The 24,011-nt window shown below is 58.7% G+C and overlaps 1 protein-coding gene across 1 annotated transcript in view; it reads left to right on the top strand.

Annotated features, from left to right (window-relative positions):
* PPCDC (phosphopantothenoylcysteine decarboxylase) overlaps positions 1-12,481 on the top strand; it is a 76,182-nt gene extending 63,701 nt beyond the window's left edge. The window contains exons 3-4 of the mRNA XM_089310851.1: positions 11,553-11,646; positions 12,070-12,481. Of these exons, the coding sequence (XP_089166977.1) occupies positions 11,553-11,646; positions 12,070-12,215 (240 nt within the window). The 3' untranslated portion in view covers positions 12,216-12,481. The remainder of the gene's footprint in view (positions 1-11,552; positions 11,647-12,069) is intronic.
* The last annotated feature ends 11,530 nt before the right edge of the window (positions 12,482-24,011 follow it).

Raw genomic sequence — 24,011 nt, 5'->3', positions numbered from 1 at the left:
GGCATGGGGCGGGGCGGGGGGGTGAACCAGCAGGTCGAAGGTTTATCTCCATTTCTCGCCCCCCCCCCCACTTCAAATAAAATGAAAAGCACAAACAACACCCGGCAGGTTCCCATTTACCCGCCCCCACCGCTCTATTTCTGTGTCTGTGAATCTGAGTGACGTCACACCGCCTGTGTGCTTTTGTGACTGGCTTGTGTCACTCAGCACAGTGCCCTCCCAGTCGGCCCGCCCAGAGCGCGTATCAGAAACTCCCTCCTCCTTAAGGCCCAAGCACATTCCATTGCAGGTCGTTAACCAAGATAAAAATCGCCCAGTGCAAAACAAACAAGAACTGTGTGGACTGGGAGGCCTGGCGGCTCCGCAGCACTGGAGATTCCGAAGGCGGGCGGGCGGGCGCTAGGTGCTCTGTGCTGTCTATCAGAGGGTGGCTGGCTCTAGGGCCCAAGCTGCTAGCGCCTCCCTAACTCACCCCTGCCCCTGGGGGCTCCCTAACTCACCCCTGCCCCTGGGGGCTCCCTAACTCACCTCCCGCCCCTGGGGGCTCCCTAACTCACCCCTGCCCCTGGGGGCTCCCTAACTCACCTCCCGCCCCTGTGGGGGCTCCTCCCTAACTCACCCCTGCCCCTGGGGGCTCCCTAACTCACCCCTGCCCCTGGGGGCTCCCTAACTCACCTCCCGCCCCTGGGAGCTCCCTAACTCACCCCTGCCCCTGGGGGCTCCCTAACTCACCTCCCGCCCCTGTGGGGGCTCCTCCCTAACTCACCCCTGCCCCTGGTGGGCTCCCTAACTCACCCCTGCCCCTGGGGGGCTCCCTAACTCACCTCCCGCCCCTGGGAGCTCCCTAACTCACCTCCCGCCCCGGGGGCTCCCTAACTCACCCCTGCCCCTGGGGGCTCCCTAACTCACCTCCCGCCCCTGGACCCCTGGGCGCAGGGGACAAGCTGCCTTGCAGCGGGGGCCTGGGGCACAGTCGGTCTGAGTCTGGTGACTTTCATTCAATTGTGGCAGAGCCCTGTCCAAGCTCCGCCCACACCCAGGCTGGCCTGCGCCAGCGATGAGTTTTCTCCTTGGCGACGCCCACGTGCTGCATTCTCTCTGTCCACCCACCAGCCACGGGCACGGGTGGGCGCGGGGGCTGTCTCTGAGGTCCTGATTGGGTTTTCACCCTGAAGCCGGCGGCTGAGCTGCTCGGGCGCTCCGGGCTGTGCGCTCCGGGGTGCTGCGTGCCGCTCTCCCTTCGGCTGCCCCGGTTTGGTGGCCGCCCCAGCGCCCAAGGGCCCCAGGTTCTCCTCTCCCAGCCAGCACTCGGGATTTCCCGTTATTTTTGGGCAGTAGACATCCCAGTGGACGGGGAGAGTTTTTAAAGTATTTGTATTTGAGGTAGTTCCAGGTCCGGTTCACACGCAGCCAGAAGTGGCCGGGCATGGGGCCCCGTGGTCATGTGGGATATTCACAGGGGAGTGCCTGGGTCTGAGGGCTGCCCCTGCTCTCACTCCAGCTTCCTGCTGCTGCACACCCTGGGAGGCAGCCGGTGATGACGGCTCAGTACCCAGGCCCCTGCCGTCCATGTGGGACACTAGGATGGAGTGCCTGGCTCCTGGCTTCAGCCTGACCTATCCTTGGCTGTTGTAGCCATTTTGTGGAATGAGCCAGTGGATGGAAGATTCTCTCTCTCTCTCTCTCTCTCTCTCTCACTGTGCCCTTCAAATAAATAAAATAAATCTTAAAAACAAATAAGAAGGGGCCGGCACTGAGGCATAATGGGTAAAGCCACTGCCTGCAGTGCCGGCATCCCATATGGGCACCAGTTCGAGTCCCGGCTGCTCCACTTCTGATCCAGCTCCCTGCTGTGGCCTGGGAAAGCAGTGGAAGGTGGCCCAAGTCCCTGGGCCCCTGCACCCATGTGGGAGACCCGGAAGAAGCTCCTGGCTCCTGGCTTTGGGTCAGCACAGCTCTGGCCATTGCAGCCATCTGGGGAGTGAACCAGCAGATGAAAGACCTCTCTCCTCTCTCTTTGCCTCTCTGTAACTCTGCCTTTCAAATAAATAAATAAATCTTTAATAAAAATAAGAAGTAAGCAGAGACGTCCCGTGTCCCCTTCACCTGGTTGCCTCAGGTTCCTCAGAGCTGAGGTGTTGCAAGCGAGCAATGTCCACAAGCAGGAAATGGACGCTGATAGAATCCACTAATCTCGTCTGATTCCAGCAGCTCGTGTTCAGTGACCTCTTTTTTTTTTTTTTTTTTTTTTTTTTTTTTTTTTTTTGACAGGCAGAGTTAGTGAGAGAGAGAGAGACAGAGAGAAAGGTCCTCCTTTTTCCGTTGGTTCACCTTCCAAGTGGCTGCTACAGCCGGCGTGTTGCGGCCGGTGCGCTGCGCCAATCCAAAGCCAGGAGCCAGGTGCTTCTCCTGGTCTCCCATGGGGTGCAGGGCCCAAGCACTTGGGCCATCCTCCACTGCACTCCCTGGCCACAGCAGAGAGCTGGCCTGGAAGAGGAGCAACCGGGACAGAATCTGGTGCCCCAACTGGGACTAGAATCCGGTGTGCTGGCGCCGCAAGGCGGAGGATTAGCCTAGTGAGCCGTGGCGCCAGCCAGAGTAACCTCTTGAACAAGCAAATCTGGTCACTTCTCCAGGGATGTTCATTGCATCATTGTTTGAATTAGTAAAAAAAAAAAAAAAAAAAAAAAAAAAAGCACACTAGACACAACTCTGATTTCGGCAGTAGGGGCGTGGCTTACTGGATTGCGACATCCGGGAAAGTCACACAACACAGCTATTAAAAGGAAGGCAGCGGCTGTCTGTGCTCAGAGGCACCCTTCCCATGGCCTGTCATTTCTCCCCTGAAAAGAGGCAGGCGCAGCGTTGTGAGTCTCTGGGTTTGAAGCCGTAGAACATACAGAAGAGACAGCAGGTTACACGTTGGCCACAAGGGCTGTCTTTGAAGAGAAACAAAGTATAGGCCGGGATTCCAGGGTGAGGTGGAGAAATGTGTCACTCTCTGGGCGGGCATGGCAGGCTAAGTTACCACCTGGGGAGTGTGCATCTGTATAGCAGCTCCTGGTTCAAGTCCCGGCTGCCCCACTTTCGATCCCGCTCTCTGCTGTGGCCTGGGAAAGCCACAGAAGATGACCCAAGTGCTTGGGCCCCTGCGCCCACGTGGGAGACCCAGGGGAGACTACTGGCTCCTGGCTTGGATCGGAGCAGCTGTGGCTGATGCAGCCATTTGGGGAGTGAACCAGTAGATGGAAGACCTCCCTCTCTCTCTCTCTCTGTCTATCTGCCTCTCCTTCTCTCTCTGTATACCTCTTTCAAATAAAAAAATAAGTCTTTTTTATTTTTATTTTTTGACAGGCAGAGTTAGACAGTGAGAGAGAGAGACAGAGACAGAGAGAAAGGTCTTCCTTTTCCCGTTGGTTCACCCCCCAAAGTGGCTGCTATGGCAAATAAATAAATAAATAAATCTTTTTTTAAAAAATGAAGGCATGACACGATTTTGAGGATGAAGCCTGCCATGGCAGACCTTCCACGTCAGTCACGAGGGAGAAAATTCATCTCGGAGCCGTGACTGAAGAGCACCCACAATGGACGCCAGGCTACACCGGGACTCTCGCCTGCTCCAGCTGAGTCATTGAAGCTGAGGTCAGCCTCCTGCCTGACGGCTGCAGGCCTCCTACTCCGGATCAAGGACAGGGCTTTCGATGGAAATATTGGACAAGTCGGATCAAGGTCCTGAAGAATTTGTTGGTTAAATTGCTTTATTAGAAAGGGCACTCACACTGCCAGGTCACACCACTGCACCCACAATAGCTGGGGCTGGGGCCAAAGTCGGGAGCCAGGAACTCGGTCCGTGGCTCCCACAAGGGTGCCGGGGTCCCAGCTCCGTGAGCGGCCGTCTACCTCTCAGGATCCGCAGCGGCAGGAAGTTGGAATCAGAAGCAGAGGCAGGGTTCGAACTTGGGAGTCAGGAGCCAGAGCTGGGAATCGAACCCCGGCGGTCTGGTGTGGGAAGTGGGTGCACAACCAGCTAAGCGACACGTGTGCTCGCCGAAGCCCCGGAACAGGGGCTGGAAGGAGGCTCTCCCAGCACACTCTTGACGAAAAGCAGTCAAAGCCCTGGCTGCCGAGGGCGGCGCCGGCCCAGTGGGTGGGACGGAAGCCTCTGCTTACTAGGAGAGCAGAGAAGTTAGCAGAGCCCCTGGGTGAGAGTCCTCCTCTACAAAGCTCCTGTTCGCTCCTCTCAAACACAGGCAGCTGTTGTTGTTTAATTTATTTATTTATTTGAAAGGCAGCGAGAGAGAGAGAGAGAGAGAGAGAGAGAGAGAGGTCTTCCATCCGCTGGTTCACTCCCCAGATGGCCTCAACGGCAGGAGCTGGGCTGATCTAAAGCCAGGAGCCAGGAGCTTCTTCCCGGTCCCCCTCGCGGGCGCAGGGGTTCAAGCCCTCTTCCACTGCTTTCCCAGGCCATAGCAGGGAGCTGGATCGGAGTGGAGCAGCCAGGACTTGCACTGACGCCCATGTGGGAGGCCGGCACTGCAGGAGGTGGCTTTACCTGCTACGCCACAGCACCGGCCCCACGGGCAGTTTCATGAGTGTCTCAGTGGGAAGTCCTGATGCGTACACCCTTTTGCCTTGATTTCGCTCCTCTTTTGGTTTCCTACTGTTAAAAAAACATATTTATTTATGGGGTCGGTGTTGTGGCACAGTGGGTTAAGCTGTCATCTGTGATACCGGCATCCCACATGAGTGCAGGTTCGAGTCCCGGCTGCTCCACTTCCCATCCAGCTCCCTGCTGTGGCCTGGGAAAGCAGTGGAAGATGGACCAAGTGCTTGGGCCCCTGCACCCATGTGGGGAACCCGGAAGAAGCTCCTGGCATTGGGCCGGCCTAGCCCCAGCCATTTCAGCCATTTGGGGAATGAACCCTTGGATGGAAGATTCCCCCACCTCCACCCTGCCTCTCTCTCTCTAACTCTTAATTTCAAATAAATAAGTAAATCTTTGGGGGACAAAAGGTTAATTGTAAGGTAGAATCTGAAGCCTTAGCAATGACGGATCCATGCTCTTTCGTGTGAAAACCTCTGTCTGTCTCCCACTCTGATGAGCCCTGTGCGTGTGTGCGGGGTTTGTATCTTCATGCATTTGCCACTTGGAAAGTATTGCCCGAGTTATGCAGTTGCACTACGTTTGGACACATTTCACTATGTAATACTGAAAAATCACATCTGTTACTATTGCTACTAGTCACGTCGGAGGATGGGTTCCTGCTCCAGGAAGCCTGTAAGTGCAAGGGTTCCAAAATTCTAACTCACGGTTGAAAGCTCCAGTTCTGGGGCCGGCGCTGTGGCACAGTAGGTTAATTCTCCGCCTGCAGCGCTGGCATCCCATATGGGCGTTGGTTCTAGTCCCTGCTGCTCCTCTTCCAATCCAGGCTCTCTGGCCTGGGAAAGCAGTGGAAGATGGCTCAGGTGCTCAGGCCCCTGCACCCACGTGGGAGACCTGGATGAAGCTCCTGGCTCCTGGCTTTGCCCAGCCCAGCTGTGGCAGCCATTTGGGGAGTGAACCAGCAGATGCAAGATCTCTGTGTGTGTGTGTGTATGTGTGTGCCTTTCAAATAAAGTAAATCTTTAAAAAACAATAATGGCCCAAGTTTGTCAGTCTTTCAAGTAAAGTTGGTATTCCTTGAAAAAAAAGCCGGGGCAGCTGGCAGCTCATGGGCACAGGTGCTTTACTGGACATACACCCCACCCCCACCCCCCACCCCCCTGTGAGCAGCAGGTGACGGACAAGGACAGAGCCTCAGCCACTCCAGCTCCTTGATGAAATCAATCGGAATTTACCCCTGATCCCTGCATTCTTTCAGAGACCGACTCAGCCCCACCTGGTGATGTTCCCCACCCCTCCCCCTGCATTCCTTAGGCACCAAACCTAGACGGAGGAACTCACCTCTGTCTCACCCCCTCACCTCCGCTCTGACCCCAGCCCACCTAAGGTACAAAAAGGCCCAGCCTGCTGGGGTCTGTGTGCACGCTGGCAGTTATTCTCCCGTCTCCTCTCTGTTCTGCACCCTTTTCTTTACATAAACTATAAAAAATAACACTTATAGGCTGAGAGCAAACAAAATTGTTTCTCTGCTCCATCAAGGTCATTTATAAATGGAGCTCCTTTTAAAATTGCGACTAGGTGACGATGAAGAGCAAGGCGATGGCTGGCCGGGGGGGGGGGGGGGACCACTTAGCCTCGCCCCTTGGGGTCACTGGCCAGAGATCTGTGAATGAAACAATGAAACAAACAAGGGTTCCCGGCAGGAAAGATCCACAGTGCCTGTGAGTAGGAGTGTGCTTGGGGTCACAGAAAGGAACTGAAACTCAAAGAAGTGAGAGACGTGGGGTGTATATACCAGCTTAACAAAGGGAAGAGGGTTTGGGCTTGCCAGCGGGAGATAAAGGTTTTATTGCTCTGATGAATTTCTGCAAAGTCATCGTGAGGTCCAGGAATGCTCCCTGGTGGACTCACGGTTAGGATTCTCAGCTCGGCGAATGCTTTTTTTTTTTTTTTAAACATCAATAAAGTTATTGATCTATGTGTGTGAGAGAGAGGGCAGGGGGAGATCCCTCATCTGCTGGTTCTTCCCCAAATGCCCACCACAGCAGGGACTGAGCCAGGTTGAAGTTCGGATCCAGGAACTCTGTTCAGGTCTCCCGTGTGGCGGCAGGTGCACAGGTACTTGACACACCCCCGCTGCCTCCAGGCTCTGCCAGCGGCTGTGTCAAACGCTCTCCGTGCCCAGCAACCAGTCAGATCAGAGGGGGCGAAGACTTCTTCCTGCCCTGCGGCAGCTCAGTTGCCCTCAGCTCACAAAATCCTCGTGCCAGAGTGGCTTATTTGGGGGTGGCCTGTTTGGATCCCCCTCAGGGGCTACTGATGAATCTGTGCTAAAGCAGTAGGCGCTTTACCCACCCTCCCTTAGGGCTGTAGGTGAAATGGTAATGCAGCGAAAAGATGCAGTCCCTTAGTGTTACTAACCCTAACCCTACTGTGAGGACAGCTTTGTCCTGCCGAGCCGCTTTGCTGAGAGCACCATAGACCCATAGGGCGCACGGCTGCAACCGCAGGGCCCACGGCTGCACCTGCACACGGCTGTACCCGCAGGGCCCACTGCTGCACCCACAGGGCCCATGGCTGCACCCACAGGGCCCACTGCTGCACCCACAGGGCCCATGGCTGCACCCACAGGGCCCACTGCTGCACCCACAGGGCCCATGGCTGCACCCACAGGGCACACGGCTGCACCCACAGGGCCTACGGCTGCACCTGCACACGGCTGCACCCACAGGGCCCACGGCTGCACCCGCAGGGCCCACAGCTGCCCTTACTCTTCTGTTTACCTTAACCCCAAATAAGGAAGCTTACTAAGCAAGTGTCCCTTTCCTGGCTCCCCACAGCTGGGTGTCAAAGTACAAATGCCTTGGCCCGGGTGGCCGTTCGGCCCAGCGGTGAGATGTGCACACCGCCCAGTCAGAGTGCACGAGCTTGGTTCGCAGCTCCAGCTCCCGACTCAGCTTCCTGCCGGTGCGCACCGGGGCTTCCTGCGGCTTTCCCAGAAGACCTAGGTTGAGTTGCTGGCTCCCAGCTCCCAGCCCAGCCACTGCGAGCATTTAAGGAGTGAGCCGGGGCGGGCGTTGTGGTGCAGCCGGTTAGGCTGTTGCAGCACATACAGGCACGCTTGGTTCAAGTCCCGGCTGCTCCACCTCCAACGCAGTTGACGATGGCTCAAGTACTTGAGTCCCTGGTCATCTAAGCGGGAGATCTAGAAGAGACTCCTGGCTTCAGCCTGGCCCCGTCCTGGCTGCTTCAGGCATTCTGGGGAGTGAACCAGCAGATGGAAGATCTCTCTCTCTCTCTCTCTTTCTCTCTCTCTCTTGCTCTGCCTTTCAAATAAATCTTAAATTAAAAAAAAAAAAAGAGTGACCCAGTAGGTGGGAGCTTCCTCTCTCTCTCTCTCTCTCTCTCACACACACACACACACACACACACACACGCTTTGGCCTACGATCCAAAGCCCTGAGGTGCTGCCTTTACCCCCGGGTCTCCCGCCCATCTTCACCCCGTGTACACACAGCAGCCGGGCCACGCAAGTTACCGGGAACTCCCAGAACGTGCGTGCGCACGAGTGTGTGTCCCCCCAGCCGTGCTCACATCACCCAAGCATTCTATAAGCCCCGGCCCCAGGACAAGTCCAGGACAAGTCACCGCCCCCGCCCCAGGACAAGGCCATGGATGCCCATGGGTGCATGAGGAGGAGGGTGGGATGTGGGGGGATAAACGGAAAATCACGGTGAGCGCGACATTGGAGTGGGGGTGTGGGGGGGCCACACGGGAGGTGAGACTCCCCCACTTGCCAAGCCATGGCCTGGGGGTGTGAACCTCTGGTTGCCTTCAGCCCCTACATGCAAGGGCAGATGTTACGGAAGATGCGTGACAGAGGCTGTTTGTTTGAACATTTTTACTGCGTCCGTCCATTCCTTCCTTATCTGTGGTGGGTCCCGTGGCCTCTGTCACCCAGCCCCTGGTCTGCCTCAACCTCAACACCAGTTCCCGGCAGGGTTTTCCAGCTGTGCGGCCGATCGGCCTCTCGGTGCTGAGGCTGTGTCTTCCGGCCGCAATGCCTGCAACCCCAGGCAAAGCACTTCTACCCTCACAGTGCTAGAGCTCGGACAGATCGGCAGGTGCACCCGCTCTCTCGGGGCTCCCTTTGCCAGGGGCAGGGCCCGGGGACGGGCACCTCCGCGCCTCCTCTTGGTTGTCCAGGTCCTGGCCCGCTATGCGTTCAGCAGGGGTGCCAGCGGCCACTGGAGAGCCAGTGCCCGGGGCTGCCAGCGGAAATGCGTGACGCCCAGTTAAAATGAAAGATGGGGGCTGGCGTTGTGGTGCAGCGGATCGAGCTGCCGCGTGTGAAGCCAGCCTCCCACATCACGGCTACTCTGGCTTCCCATCCCGCTCTCAGCCGATGTGCCCGGCAAGGCAGCACAAGATGGCCCCAATATTGGGCCCCCCTCTCTCCCTCTCTCTGTTGCTCTAAATAAATCTTAAAAAATAAAAGTAAACCATGAGCAATCCTGTTATGTACATCCCAGTTATTCCACGGACACACTGATACTAAAAAACGGTTCAGTGCTCATCAGCAGTTAAATCCAGCTGGAGGAGTGTGTGTTGCCGGGTCTGCCAACCCTAGCCAGGCCGTGGTGTTCAGCACCTCCAGGGAGGGAGCCCCCTTCTCACACTGGACACCTGCCTGCTTGGCCCAGACCTCGCCCTGCTGCCTCCGCACACAACTTTCACAGCCCCTCCCGCCTTGGGAGACTGGTGTGGGGGGAGCCCTCTGCTGCCTGCCAGGGTGCACCTTAGCAGGAAGCTGGTTGGGAAGCAGCGGCAGGTACAGGCACTCCTGTAGGGGGTGTGGGTGTCCCAAGTGGATGCTTAACCCACGGCACCGCCACGCATGACCCAACAGCTAAGCATGGGACAGCCATTGTCCCGTCCTCGCTCTGCCTGGCCCTCTTCCATTCACTGGTTCACTTCACTTCCTAAACGGCTGCAATGGCTGGGGCTGGGCCAGGCTGAAGCCAGGAGCCAGGACCTTCTTCCAGGTCTCCCACATGGGTGGCAGGGGCCCAAGCACTTGGGCCATCTTCTACTGCTTTCCCAACATTAGCAGGGAGCTGGATTGGAAGTGGAGCAGCCGGGACTTGAACCAGCACCCATATGGGATGCTGGCACTGCAGGCGGCGGCCTTACCCACTAAGCCACAGCGCCAGCTTGTCTTTGTTAGCAGCAGAGAAATCCTAACAGCTTCAGGCTAATTAGGGGACCCCAAGGAGGCTGAAATAGGAGGGGCTGGCCTTGAACCCGAACCCGGGGGGGGGGGGGAGGCCAGAATGAGAGGGCTGAGAGTGTGCAGCCACCACCCAGCCACAAGCCCAGTCCGCTGGGCGGGGCCTCCATCATCCCTCTCGCCCCTCCCTGGAGACCCCTTTATCAGCTGGGTCTCTAAACCACACGTCCACCCCAGGGAGCCTCCTTTGAACCTGGCAGGCCTTGAGAGAGGCCTCCGCTCCTTATCTCTGTTTTGCTGTGTTGGCTTCCTGGCGTGGTTATCAGGCCAGCCTCTGGCTTCTCTGTCTCCTCTGTCTCCTCTGTCTCCTGTTGTCACTCCACCCTCGTCTCAGCTGGGGAGAGACAGAGACAGCCAGCGTCTGTCTGTCTCTCTGCAGAGACCGGGCTGGAGAGGGTGGGGGCCGCACAGCCCGAACTCCCGCAGCTGGCCCGGCCCTTGTCACCCTCTGCCCTCCTCCCGCGTACCTGGCTGCCCTGGCTGTCCCCTGTGGCTTCTCCGGGACCGGCTGCTCCGGGAGGGCGGGGGCTCACGGAGGAGCAGCCCCCGTGTGTTTTTAACTGGGAGACCGACCTCACCTTTGTGTGGTATTGGCAGTTCCAGCACAGAGAGCAGCTCCTGTTGTTTCCCTAAAAACAGAGGGCAGCCCCGCCCCTGCCAAGGAAAGACTCCAGAGGGCGACAGGGGTGGGGGGTGGGAGGGTGGGGGTGGGGGTGGTGGGGGGGTGGGGGGTGCTGAGACCCAGTGCCAAGCACTGGGCTCCTGAAATTCCGCAAAGCCACTGGGTCCTGGCACGCGGGCTGCCTGCCCACCGTGCTTCCCTGCCCTTTTCCCTGGCACACCTACGCCCACACCTACGCCCACACCCACGCCCACACCCACACCCACCCTCACACCTACACTCACACCCACGATCACACCCACACTCCCCAGGGCAGGTCTCCTCCCAGCAGGCTGGCTTTCCAGGATTGAGATCCAGGCAGTGTCTCTGTCTCTCTCCCTCTCTCTCTCTGTCTCTCTGTCTCTCTCCCTCTCTCTCCCTCCCTCCCTCTCTCTCTCTCTCTCTCTCTCTGTGTGCTTCTCTGTCTCTCTCTTTGTCTCTCTCTCTCTGTCTCCCTCTCTCTGTGCTTCTCTGTCTCTCTCTCTCTCTCTCTCTCTCTCACACACACACACACACACACACACACACACACACACGGCTCTGTGCTCAGCAGGGCTCCATCCGTGGTGCCTGGCTGAACACTCTGCTGGCGTCATCTTGACATCAGAACAGGGGTCCTTGCGCCTCACCGTGCGCCGGGCCCACAGTCAGGTCGCGGTGCTGCCTCCGTGGCCTTGTCCTGATGCCGCCCCTCGGCCTCTGCTGCGTCGGGGCCCTGCCTGGGCTCTCGCGGCCCCGGGCTCTCTCCTGTCCCTAACGGCCTGGTCGCTCTACGAGGGGGCCTTGCTCACTTCTCCTCTGCAAGGTTCGGCTCAAAGCAGGAAAGGCCCGGCCCAGTCCTGCAGGCTTCAACCACGCCTCTCGCTTTAGGGCTGCCACAACCCTCCCCAGCCCTCGCTCTCCCGACCCGTGACCAAAGGCCAACATCAACCCGGACCAAGGCCAAGCACAAATTTCCTGACCTGGGACCTAAATTAATCTATGTTGCTTTCCCAAAGGTACTCTGTTACTTCCTAGACCCCACACAGCTCCAGCCGACCAACCCGGAAATCCTAACACCCGAGAGCTCTGGGGCCCGCGCTGGGTCTGGAGGTGAGGAACTGGGGCCTGCGGACAGCCACACCCACATGTGTGTGCCTGTGCATGTATGTGAGTGTGTGCGTGTATGTATGTGTGTATGTATGTGAATGTGTGTCCGTGCGTGTGCATGTGTGTGGGTGTGTGCATGTGTCTTGTATGTGTGCACGCATGTGTGTATGTAAGCATGTGTTTGTGGGTGTCTTGCGTGTATGTGATCATGTGGGTGTGTGTTCATAGGCATATGTGTGCCTTGCGTGTGCACCTGTGTGTGTGTGGGTGCAGAATCATGAAGCCGGGTTTCACAGGGGCCTGAAGTCCACCGAGCACCCCCTCGCCGCCTCGTTAATTCATCTGTGCATTCAAGCAGGGGGTGAGACAGTGACAGACAGGCGAGGTTCCGCCTTTGTGATGCTGGCCTTCCAATCCGCTTCACAGACAACGTGGGTGGAGCGAGCCCAAGGTGCCCACGGTCTGCCTTGGCGAGGAAGCGCCCTCTTTCGCCATCCAGAACGGGAGCCCCTCCTTGGTTCCAGGACCAGAACCGAGCCCAGAAGCTGCTTCAGGGCCAGTGGCGGATCTGACGCCCAACAGGCATCGCCGTGCTGTGCTCTGACGGCTGCCTCTCCAGCAGGACGCCCTGTGCCACACTCTGGGCCCCACCCGAGCAGTCGCCAGAGGAGGCCACACCCACAGCCGCCAGGAGGGTGCAGTCCACTGGGCCTCCCCTGGAGACCCCGCCCTTCACCCACCGTCAGGCCCTGCTCTCCCACTTCTGCCAGCCTCCCTCGGCTCCAGTTTCCTTCCCGCACCTTTTTTTTTTTTTTAAATAAAAAGAGAGAGAAAGATATCTTGAATCTACTGGATCATTTCTTTTCTTTTTTTTTGGGGGGGGGACACTAGTATTTTTTTTGACAGGCAGAGTTAGACAGTGAGAGAGAGACAGAGAAAAAGGTCTTCCTTCCATTGGTTCACCCCCCACCCCAATGGCTGCTACGGCCAGTGCACCGCGCTGATCCGAAGCCAGGAGCCAGGTGCCTCCCCCTGGTCTCCCATGGGGTGCAGGGCCCAAGCACTTGGGCCATCCTCCACTGCACTCCCAGGCCACAGCAGAGAGCTGGCCTGGAAGAGGAGCAACCAGGACAGAATCTGGCGCCCCAACCGGGACTAGAACCTGAAGTGCCAGTGCCACAGGTGGAGGATTAGCCTAGTGAGCCGTGGCGCCGGCCTGGATCATTTCTTAAATGGCCACAATAGCCAGGGCTGGGCCAGGCCAAAGCCATGGAACTTCTTGCAGGACTCCCACGTGGGTGGCAGCGGCCCAAGAACCTGGGCCACCTCTGCTGCTTCCCCAGGTGCAGAAGCAGGAAGCTGGATCGGAAGTGGAGCAGCCGGGACTCGAACAGGCACCTGTATGGGATGCCAGTGTGCAGGTAGCAGCTCAACCTGCCGAGCCACAGCGCCGGCTCACCTTGCCCTGTTTTTACAGTTGCAAAGCAACCTCTCACCGAAATCAGCTCACAGAAGTAGGAGAGCGATGGAGCCGGCTCTGCAGGGTCCCTGAACACTGGACTCAGGAGGTCATTACTGTCCTGTAGAAAACACCTGGGGGCTGCCACTGTGGTGTAGCAGGTAAAGCCGCTGCCTGCAGTGTCAGCATCCCAAATGGGTGCCAGTTCAAGTCCCTGCTGCTCCACTTCCGATCCAGCTCTCTGCTGTGGCCTGGGAAAGCAGTGGAAGATGGCCCAGGTCCTTGGGCCCCTGCACCCACGTGGGAGACCTCAGGAAGAAGCTCCTGGCTTTCCATCTGCCCTGCTCTGGCCCTTGCGGCCATTTGGGGAGGGAACCAGTGGATGGAAGACCTCTCTCTCTCTCTCTCTGTGTCTCTCTCTGCCTCTGCTTCTCTCAACTCTGCCTTTCAAATAAATAAATAAATCTTTAAAAGAAAACACCTGGGTGCTTGGCCGCCTCTTGAAGGGGTTATTTTCCAGGAATTCCAGGCCCTGGGTAAGAAGTACCCACACCTGCACGTAGCCCTGGACGGACAGAGCCCACCTGGCCATCCTCACTGTTCCCTAAAGAGTCTGACATCACTGACCAGTTGAAGGAGAGCCACCAACCAGGAAGATGGACAGGCGCTGAACACACACCTGTCAGTCCAAACCTATCTTTAAGAACCCTCACCCCAGGGCCGGCGCTGCGGCACAAGAGGCTAAGCCGCCCCCGGCAGCGCCTGCATCCCCTGTGAGCACCAGTTCCAGTCGGGCTGCTCCGCTTGCTGTGCAGCTCCCTGCTAACAGACTTGGGAAGAGCAGTGGGAGGTGGCCAAGCGCTTGCGGGAGACCCAGAAGAAGCTCCTGGCTCCTGGCTTCCGCCTGGTCCGGCCTGGGCTGTTGCAGCCATTTGGGTGGTGAACCAGCTGATGGAAGACCTCTCTCTCTCTTTCAAAATACAAATAAATAAATATTTAAATAAGCCCCTAGCCCCTCAGGGGGCCTGGGAATTAAGCAACAACTGCCTGGCTCCTTGCTCTGAGCTTTGCAGCTCTGAAGCAGGGGTGACGCCCAGCGCTCGGGGCAGGGCGGGTGTTGGCTCAGTGGTGACGTCACCGTGGACACCTGCGTCCCAGACCTGCGTTCCTGGGTTCGACTCCCAGTTCTGCCTCAGATTCCAGCTGCTGCTGTTTCCCTGGGAGGTGGCAGCGGTGGCTCCCCTGCGGGAGACCCAGGTGGAATTCCTGGTTCCTGGCTTAGCCTGGCCCATCCCAGGCTGCTGTAGACACTGGGCGTGAACGAGCGGATGGAGGACCTCCCTTTCATATACACACAAGTAAGTAAATGAGTAAACCCAGGTCTCAGGTAGGGACCAGCCATGCCTCTCAGGGCTGTCACGCTCCGGGACCCTGTGTGTGTGTGTGTGGCGGGGGCCGGTGAGGGTCTCGGGACCTGGCGGGCCCCTGGGCGACCTCCCGTGTCTCGGCCATCCCTGCCTGTGCCCGTGGCACCCGCCTGCTCTCAAACTCATCCCATTCTGGAGTTCTTTGGTCTGGGGTCTCTCTCTCTGGAGAGTGGCCGTACACCCGGGCAGCACCTCTGGGAGAGCTCACAGAGGCAGCGGCAGAGGCCCACGGGGGAGAGGGTGCCCTTGCGAGAAGTCTGGGACAGCGGGTGCGCAGCCAGCGGGGGGCGGGGGAGCAGGGGAGAAGGACCTGGGGAAACCATGCGGGTTTCCCATGAGGAGCTGTGACTGTGACTTAGAGCAGCTGGCTCAAATCCTGTGGGGTCACGTGGTGACTGAGGGGTCGCCGTGGCACAGCTGTGGGTTTGGAGTGGGTCCAAGGTTGCATCTGGCTGTCCCTTAGGGAAGTGGTCACCAGGAAGGGGGTTGTCTAAAGCAAATACCCGGAGCACATGGAGGAACTGGGTGGGGGAGGGACAGGGAACTGGCGACTACGCTGAGTGACCGAGCCCTGTGCCAGGAGGGTGGCCGGGATGGGTGGCTCCGCCCCACGTCCCGGCTGGCCTGAGTGAAGGCGGGGCTGGGGTCTGTAGGCCAAGTGTGCCCAGCTGAGATTGGCCCCACCCCCAGCATCAGCCCCTGTGTCTCCCGAGACTCCTTCCCTCCCTCTCTGCCTCTCAGGCCCAGGCTAGCAGGGGACAGCCCTCCCTAGGGCTTGCTTGGCGCTGAGTCAGGTCTGACTGCCCCGGCTGACCCCATCCCCACCCCCACCCCCAGCGACTCCCTGCTTCACTGCCAGACACGGCAGTGGGATTCTGTGACCCCCACAGGGTCAGAAGGGAATATTCTGAATCCAGGATCCTATAGGCTACAAGTCAACAGGGCCTATTCAAATGAGATGCAAATCAACCTTCAGTGCCAGCCTGTCCCTCCCTCCCCCCTTCCTCTGACCTGACGCCCGGGGACACTGAAGTCACCTAGTGGAACCTGTGCCCTCACCCCTAGGGCTGTCCTCTCTTTCCCAGCCTCAGTTTCCCCGCTGGAGCCGGCTTTATGAGCTCGTCCTAAGTGAACAGTCTAGAAGGCTGCCCTAGGCCAGACAGAGAAGGAATGTTTCAGTCCCAGCCACTTCACCCACCTCCTGTTCCCGCTGGCAGCTCTGAGCATTTAACAAGGGGCTGCTTGTGATGCCAGCAACCCCCATGGCAGCTCCACTTCCAATCCAGCTCCCTGCCAATGTGCCTGGGAAAGCAGCGGAGGACGGCCCAAGTGCTTGGGCCCCTGCAGCCATGTGGGAGACCTAGAGGAGGCCTGGGCTCTGGCCTGGCCCAGCTCCAACGTTGCAGCCATTTGGGGAGTGAACCAGAAGATGGAAGGTCTCTCTGTGTCTCTCACTCACTCTCTAACTCTGCTTCTTAAATAAATAATTTTCTTAAAAGAAAAGAACTTGGCCGGCACCATGGCTCACTAGGCTAATCCTCCGCCTTGCGGCGCCAGCACACCGGGTTCTAGTCCCAGTCAGGGCGCCAGATTCTGTCCCGGTGCCCCTCTTCCAGGCCAGCTCTCTGCTGTGGCCAGGGAGTGCAGTGGAGGATGGCCCAGGTGCTTGGGCCCTGCACCCCATGGGAGACCAGGAGAAGCACCTGGCTCCTGCCTTCAGATCAGCACAATGCGCCGGCCTCAGTGGCCATTGGAGGGTGAACCAATGGCAAAGGAAGACCTTTCTCTCTGTCTCTCTCTCTCACTGTCCACTCTGCCTGTCAAAAAAAAAAAAAAAAAAAAAAAAAAAGAAGAAGAAGAAGAAAAAAAAGAAAAGAAGAACTTGGCTGCTCACAGTTCTGGAGCGGGGAAGGCAGATGTGGTGTCTGCGGGGGGCTCACTCTGCTCCCAAGATGGTGTCTCCTGGGGAGTCTGAAGGGACAGACAGGCTCCCTTAAGCCCAGTCATAAAGGCACTGATCTCATTCCACTCTCCAAAGGCCTCGTCTTTAAATTTGAGATACAGAAAGCCCCCATCTGTTGGTTTACCCCCGACCCACAATGCCTGCAAAAGCCAGGGCTGGGGTAGGGCTGAGCCAGGAGCTGGGACCTCAATCCAAGTCTCCCCACATGGGTGACAGGGACCCCGGCTGCCTCCCAGGTCTGCACTGGCAGGAAGTCGGAGTCGGGAGCCGGAGCGAGGAATTGAACCCGGGAACTGATGGGAACATGGGCATCTTCACCTAGGTAACCACCTGCTCCAGGCTTTTTTTCCAAGATTTATTTTATTAACTTGAAAGGCAGAATTAGAGATGTCTTCCATCTACTGGTTCACTCCCCAGATGGCCACAATGGCCGGGGCTGGGCCAGGCTGAAGCCAGGAGCCAGGAGCTTCTTCCAGGTCTCCCACGTGGGTGCAGGGACCCAACCACATGGGCCATCTGCTGCTGCTCTCCCAGGCACATCAGCAGGGAGCTGGGTCAGAAGTGGAGCCGTCAGGACTCGAACCAGTGCCCATATGGGATGCCGACACTGCTGGCGGCGGCTTAACTCGCTAGGCCACAACGTTGGCCCCCAGCCTCATCTTTTAATACCATGACCTCGGGAGTTAGGTCCCCACCCCGGACCCCTCCGCAGGGATGGCCACAGGGACAGTGCTGCTCCGTGGGGAGTGGGGGCAGGAGAGGAATGGCGGGCAGGCTCTGCCGAGGGGCTGAGGCCCCCAGTGCCCCAGCTGCCAGCCGCCCCGCAGCCTGATCCTGCTGTCTCCACCCCTCCTGCCCTCCCCCTGTAACGAGGGGAGGGGTGTGAAGACACCACTGGCACACGCACGATTTTTGGCTCAAGTTCAGGGGCCTTTTCTGACTTTCCCTAGAAGCAGAGGAAGTCAATTCCTCCATGGTTCTGAGAGCTGGAATATCGACTCCTGCAGCCACGGTGCCGCAGGGCTGGAGGAGAAATCTCCCGGAAATGGTGGGGACAGGGTCCTCGAGGCAGCTTGGGGGCTCCCGCCCAGAGCACAGTCCTTGCACTGACCCCTCGAGGGAGGTCTGATCATCTGTGTGACACTAACTGCTTCCTTGAGCTCTCGCGTTTGTAAGTGCCAGGCCTGGAGAACAAGCCGCCGAGCTGGGGTGGAAGTGGCATTCCCAGAGCTCAAGACGGGGGCGGGGACTGGGCCACAGGTGCAGGGAGCTGTGTAATCTGCCTTCAACCCGAGCCTCTCCGGCTGGCCGCCGAGGGGCGGTCACTCCAGGTAGAAGCCCCAGCTGAAGGGGCGCTCTACCCTGAAGGCTGCAGGCTGGGGGTGCTGTCCAGCGCTGCACCTGCCCTGCCTCTAGTCCTTGGGCCTGGAGCTGGCCGTGGGACAAGAGGGCATCCTCGCAGGGGAGAGCTGGTGACTGCTTGGGTGCAGGGTCCAGGGACCCAGAGGCTGTCCGCCTGCATGGGGCAGAGGCGTGCATCCCAAAGACCGACACCTTACAGCTGGTTTGCATAGCCAGGCACACTGAGGAAATGAACGGCAAGCAGGTCTGTGCTGCCTGGGCTGACCCCCGTGTCCGTCTGTGGTGTGTCTTTGTTCCGGGTGCCAGCTCAGAGCTCCTCAGCTCTCAGACTTTGCTGAGCAATAGGTATGACTCATCGTTGATAAGGGGGGAGGGGCGTCCGATGGGGGAGGAGTGAGCCAGGCAGGGCGGGGCCGAGATAGCTTCAGGTCGGAGGAGGGGAGCCTGGAGGCTGGGCCATCAACATTCTTAAGTAGTGAGATTCCCAGAGCTTCCGGTGGTTGGACTGCTGGGGGTGGGGGTACCTGGCCCTAGCAGCCCCTCTGGTTGGCTGCTCATTTGCATCCTTTGTAATAAGCCAGCGAATGTGAGCCGAGCTTTCTCCTGGGCTCTGAGTTGTTCCACCGGAGGACAGGGACTTGCGGGCACCCCCCTACCATGTGTAGTTGGCCCAGCTGAGGTGTGGGTAACCCAGGCACCAGCTTGCAGCGGGCACTGAAGAGGGGGCAGTCCCGGGAGCTGAACCCCTGAACTGTGCGATCTGGTGATGGATGGTGTCAGAGCTGAGCTGTGCACCCCAAATCCATGTCAGAGAATAGGGCTTTTTAAAGATTTATTTATTTATTTGAAAGGCAGAGATACAGAGAGAGGAGGAGAGGCAGAGAGAGAGAGAGAGAGAGGTCTTCCGTCTGCTGGTCCACTCCTCAAATGGCTGCAATGGCCAGGGCTGGGTGATGCTGAAACCAGGAGCCAGGCGCTTCATTTGGGTCTCCCACGTGAGTGCAGGGCCCAAGCAGGCCCTTCCGCTGCCTTCCCAGGCCACAGCAGGGAGCTGGATGGGGAGCGAGCAGGCGGGACTCAAACGGACACCCGGATGGGATGCCAGTGTCTCAGGAGGTGGCTTACTCTGCTACGCCAGCGTCAGCCCCAGAATTGGTCCTTTTTTGTTTGTTTTTGTTTTAAGGATTTTATTCAGTGAGAGAGGTGAGAAGCAGAGTTGTGGGGAGCAACTGAGACTAGACTAAGTTACTGGAATGAAGACTTATTCTATGCATCTGCTCTCCCACAATATGGCGCTGGGAGAGGAGTAAACTTCTATGCAGCTGCCTCTCGCCAACTTGACTGATAAGCTGCAGGAGCTGCTCCTGCTCCTGATTGGAGGAGAGCAGCGTGCTCGGCGTGTGGGTAGCAGAGTTGGGATTGGTGGAAGAGGACTATAAAGGAGGAGAGAGACAACATGCACCAGGAACATCCGGATAACATCTGAGCAGCCCCCGAGAGAGCCGGCCGGCGGTGTGCCGCGGGCGCCGGGAAGCCGCGGGGATAAGAGAAACAGAGTATAGAAGTAAAATGAGAGAAATAGGAATGCTGGCAGATAGAAGTAAAATAGGAGAGATAGGAATGCCTGGAGATAAATAGAGAAAAATAAGGCCTCCCCACAACACGGCAATGAGAGGGCTCGGATTCAGTCTGCCTGATTAGTAAGGCGGTAAGCACCTGTGGGCAGCTCTTGCCGAGCAGAGCATGCGCTGCAGGGCACCGAACACAGGCACGCATCAGCGCCTAAAAACCTCCTCACAACATGGCGAAGAGAGGACCCGGATTCGGTTTGCCTGATTGGTAGGGCCTGTAAGCACCTGTGGGCAACTCTAGCAAGCAGAGCAGAGTGTGTGCCGCGGGGCACCGAAGACAGGCGCGTATCAACGCCAAAAATAAAAAGAAAGGGGGATCTGTGGGGAGCAACTGGGAGCAACTCGGACTAGACTGTTACTGGAATTAAGACTTATTCTATGCATCTGCTCTCCCACAATATGGCGCTGGGAGAGGAGGAAACAGCTTCTACACAGCTGCCTCCAGTTCAACCAATAAACTGCAGGACCTGCTCCTGATTGGAGGAGAGCAGCGTACTCGGCGTGTGGGTAGCAGAGTTGGGATTGGTGGAAGAGGACTATAAAGGAGGAGAGAGACAACATGCACCAGGAACATCTGAAGGAACACCTGGAGGAACACCTGAGCAGCCCCCGAGAGAGCCGGCCGGCGGTGTGCCGCTCCCCCGCGGAAGTGGGGAAAGTGGCAGGGGGAGCCGCCCTTCCACGGAGGTGGAGGGATCAGCAGCCAACCCGGGAGGGACCAGCAGCAAACCCGGGAAGGGCCGAGCAGACAAAAGAACAGCACAGGGTCCTGTGTCGTTCCTCCGTGAGAGGGGGAGCGACAGAGTGACGGCTTTATTTAGGGGAGAAAGGGAAGTCTAGGAATTAAGTTGGGAAGTTGGGGCCACCAACAGAGCAGGCCAGGAGCGAGCGCGGGCAGCAAACACGCAGGCAGGAGGGCAGGGAACAGGCGGCCGAAGGCGCGGGCAGCAGAATCGGTCCTTAAAGCCAGCGTTGGGAGCAGAGCGGTAGACAATGCTGTCAACATCCCATAACCGAGGACCTGGGCTGCAGTCCTGGCTCCACTCCTGATCCCGCTTCCTGATAGTCAGTGCCCAGGGAAGCAGCAGGGGTGGCGCTTTCTGCCCCGTGGACACCCGGATGGAGTGTCCACTCCCGGCTGTGTCGCAGGCATTTAGGAGTCGACCGATGGAGGGGAGAGCTCTCGCTCGCTCGCTCGCTCTCACTTTCAAATCAATTCCGTAAGTTTTAAAAATACTAAGCCAGAGGCCGGCGCCGTGGCTCACTAGGCTAATCCTCCGCCTTGCGGCGCCGGCACACCGGGTTCTAGTCCCGGTCGGGACGCCGGATTCTGTCCCGGTTGCCCCTCTTCCAGGCCAGCTCTCTGCTGTGGCTGGGGAGTGCAGTGGAGGATGGCCCAAGTGCTTGGGCCCTGCACCCCATGGGAGACCAGGAGAAGCACCTGGCTCCTGGCTTCGGATCAGCGCGGTGCGCCAGCCGCAGCGCGCTGGCCGGGGCGGCCATTGGAGGGTGAACCAATGGCAAAGGAAGACCTTTCTCTGTGTCTCTCTCTCTCACTGTCCACTCTGCCTGTCAAAAACTAAAAAAAAAAAAAAAAAAAAAAAACAAAAAAAAAACACTAAGCCAGTGTTGAACAAGCTTCCCACGGGAGCCCGCCACAGAGAGGAAGGCCCTGCCTCAGACGGTTCTGGCTGCCGCCGCCCAGCAGGTGACTTCTGAGTTCATTTCTCACAGCTCCCAGGCTGGGCGCCCCCGGTCCCCCGTGCTCACAGGGCACAGAGAGCCCCACGGGCTGCCTTCACGGCCTTGATCGCGGCCGGAGGGCCCCCCTGCCCCCCGCCCCTGTCTTCATGCCCTGCTCCGGACATTCAGTTTCAGCAAGAACTGGGGGGGGGGGGGGGGGCGGCGTTCACCAGGCCCTCACTGCAGGCTTTTATCCCATCTTGGGCTGCACGCTGTCTCTCAGAAACCCTAAGTTTGAGCTAAAGGGCAGGTCTCTGGGATGCTTTGGGGGCTTACCACCAAACCCTTCAGGGCCCACATCCATGCCGCGTGGTGTGGGGTTTTACCCAGCTCTGAAAGTGGAGGGGGCAGGCATTTGGCCCAGCAGCTAAGAGGCTGCTTGAGACAGCTGCATCCCCTGTGGGAGCGCAAGCCCAAGTCCCTGCTGCTCCCCTTCCGGTCCAGCTCCCTGCTGATGCGCCCCGAAGGCAGCGGAGGATGGCCCGAGTGCTTGGGCCCCTGCCATCCATGTGAGAGACCCGGATGGAGTTTTGGGCTCCTGGCTTCAGCTGTTGTGGCCATTTGGGGTGGAGGGAGTGAATCAGAGAATGGAAATCTCTGCTCTCGGTCTCCCTCTCTCTTCCCCTCCCTGTCTCTGTCACTCTGCCTTTCAGATAACTAAAAAGTGATACCTACGGGCAGTGGAGTATCATTCAGCCATGAAGAGGACGGGGGCAGAGGGAGGAAGAAGTCCTGCTCTCCACTGCACCGCAGGGCAGCTGCAGGTAACGAGAGCTGCTGGTCTTCCCTAACAGCCAGAAGAGAGGGCTCGGCCGGCTGTTACCGCGGGAGGTGGTGGACGCTGGAGGAGACGGCGCGGAGCACCGCACAGCGTGGAGACCTCACTTCCTACCCCATCAGCACGGTAATAGTCACGTGTCCGGAAAGCAAGACAGGGAGGGGTCTGCAGGCAGCCCGGCGTCCACGCTGGGTCCCAGCCTCGGGGATGGCAAACCTCACGTGGCAGCCAGCAGAGTGAGCGCAGCGGGCTTGTGGGCTGTGGGCTGCACTCTGACCCCCACGGTGAGCACACGACCCCACAGTGGGGTGCACAGGAGGGGCCGGCAGGATTCCATTAGGTCACTAGCATGGAGCCCTGAGAAGGAACCGCAGGGGCCGGTGAACAGCAGGAGGAACATGCGAACACGCGTGACGCTCTGTGCTGCCTGGGACTCTGACCGGCGAGAAGGCCTGGAGCCTGCAGAGCTGGGAGCAACGTAACCCCCTCCTGATGAGGAGCCTGCCTACGCCCAGGGGATGCTGACGGCGGTGCTGCGGGCGCCCCCCCGCCCTCGCCCAGACCCCAGCTCTGCTGCTCGGGGAGGATGGTCAGCCTGGGCCCCCGGAGGTCTAGGACCCACACACAGGCTGCTCTCCCCGCAGCCCAGCCCCGTGACTCTCATCCCCTGTGACCAGCCTGTTTGCACCAGGGCCCAGAAGTGAACCAGGCCTCTCTCTGCGATTGGATGGCCCATTTGAATGATAGCAACAGCCACCCAGTTCTGTTATGGGCTCTAGCTTTGTGCCTGGCACATACACCCCCCCCAACACACACACGCGCGCGTGCGTCCTGTTTAATATTCACCATCACGTTCCCAATCTGCAGATGGAAAAACTGAGGCCCAGATAGGCTCTTGGCCTTGCCCACACCACCATGGAGCACGAAGGGCCCGAGTCAGGCTCAGTCCGTGCTTTGAGTCTCTGAGGGGAAGCAACTAAGAGCATGCGAAGGGGACCGTCGCTGGGGCGTAGCAGGTAAAGCTGTCACCTGTGGCCTCAGCATCCCACATAGGCCCCAGTTCAAGTCCCGGCTGCTCCACTTCCGATCCAGCTCCCTGCTAATGCACCTGGGAAAGCAGCAGAAGATGGCCCACATACTTGGGCCCCTGCACCTACGTGGGAGACCTGGGAGAAGCTCCTGACTCCTGGCTTGGGTCTGGCCGTTGGGGCCATTTGGGAAGTGAACCAGCAGATGGAAGTTTTTCTCCCTCCCCCTCTCCCTCTGCCCCTCCCCCTCCCCCTCCTCTGCTCCCTCCCCCTCCCCCTCCTCTGCTCCCTCCCCCTCTCCCTGTATGTGTGTGTGTAACTCTGCCTTTCAAATAAAGTAAATCTTAAAAAAAAAAAAAAAAAGGCATGCAAGGGTTGCCCGCCACCCTTGCACCTGCTGGCTCTCAGGGTGTGCCATCGGGTGCGGGCCAAGGGTCCTGTGTGGACAGGCTCGTGTGCACCTGCACGGTGGGGCTGCCCCTCTGCCCCCGAGCACACCCCTAGGAGGGCCTGGGGGGCTGAACGTGCGTCAGGGACCTTGATTTCCAGGTCCTCGGCTCCTTTGCCTGTACCACTTGGGAGGGTCCCCCCTAGTCCCGGGCCACCGGTGAGCGCTGGCCCAGGGCCGCTCCGGGTCCGCAGTCTCAGGACATCGGGGCCTGGGCATCACGGCTTTCCCCTCGGAGAACACAGTCACTCTTGCCAAGTGGAACAGAATCTGCTGCTCTAAGTTGGCTAAAAGCAGGTCCGTATCTGGCTTCAGTCCCCAGGACAAATGCGAGGATGCGGAAAATGGTTACAGCTGGGGGTGCCCCCAGCCAAGGATGGGGGTGATGCGATGTGTGGACAGGCGCCGGAGTGTGTGTGTGAGCAGGTTACCTGGGGCGCAGCAGTTAAGCCGCTGCCTATGACGCTAGCACCCCACATGAGCACCGGTTCAAGTCCTGGCTGCTCTGCTTCCGACCCAGCTCCCTGCT

The sequence above is a fragment of the Oryctolagus cuniculus genome, chromosome 12 (genome assembly GCF_051225735.1).
Source record: "Oryctolagus cuniculus isolate XC-2025 breed Fujian yellow rabbit chromosome 12, ASM5122573v1, whole genome shotgun sequence".
Lineage (NCBI taxonomy): Eukaryota > Metazoa > Chordata > Mammalia > Lagomorpha > Leporidae > Oryctolagus > Oryctolagus cuniculus.
This window is presented reverse-complemented; position numbering and strand designations above follow the sequence as displayed.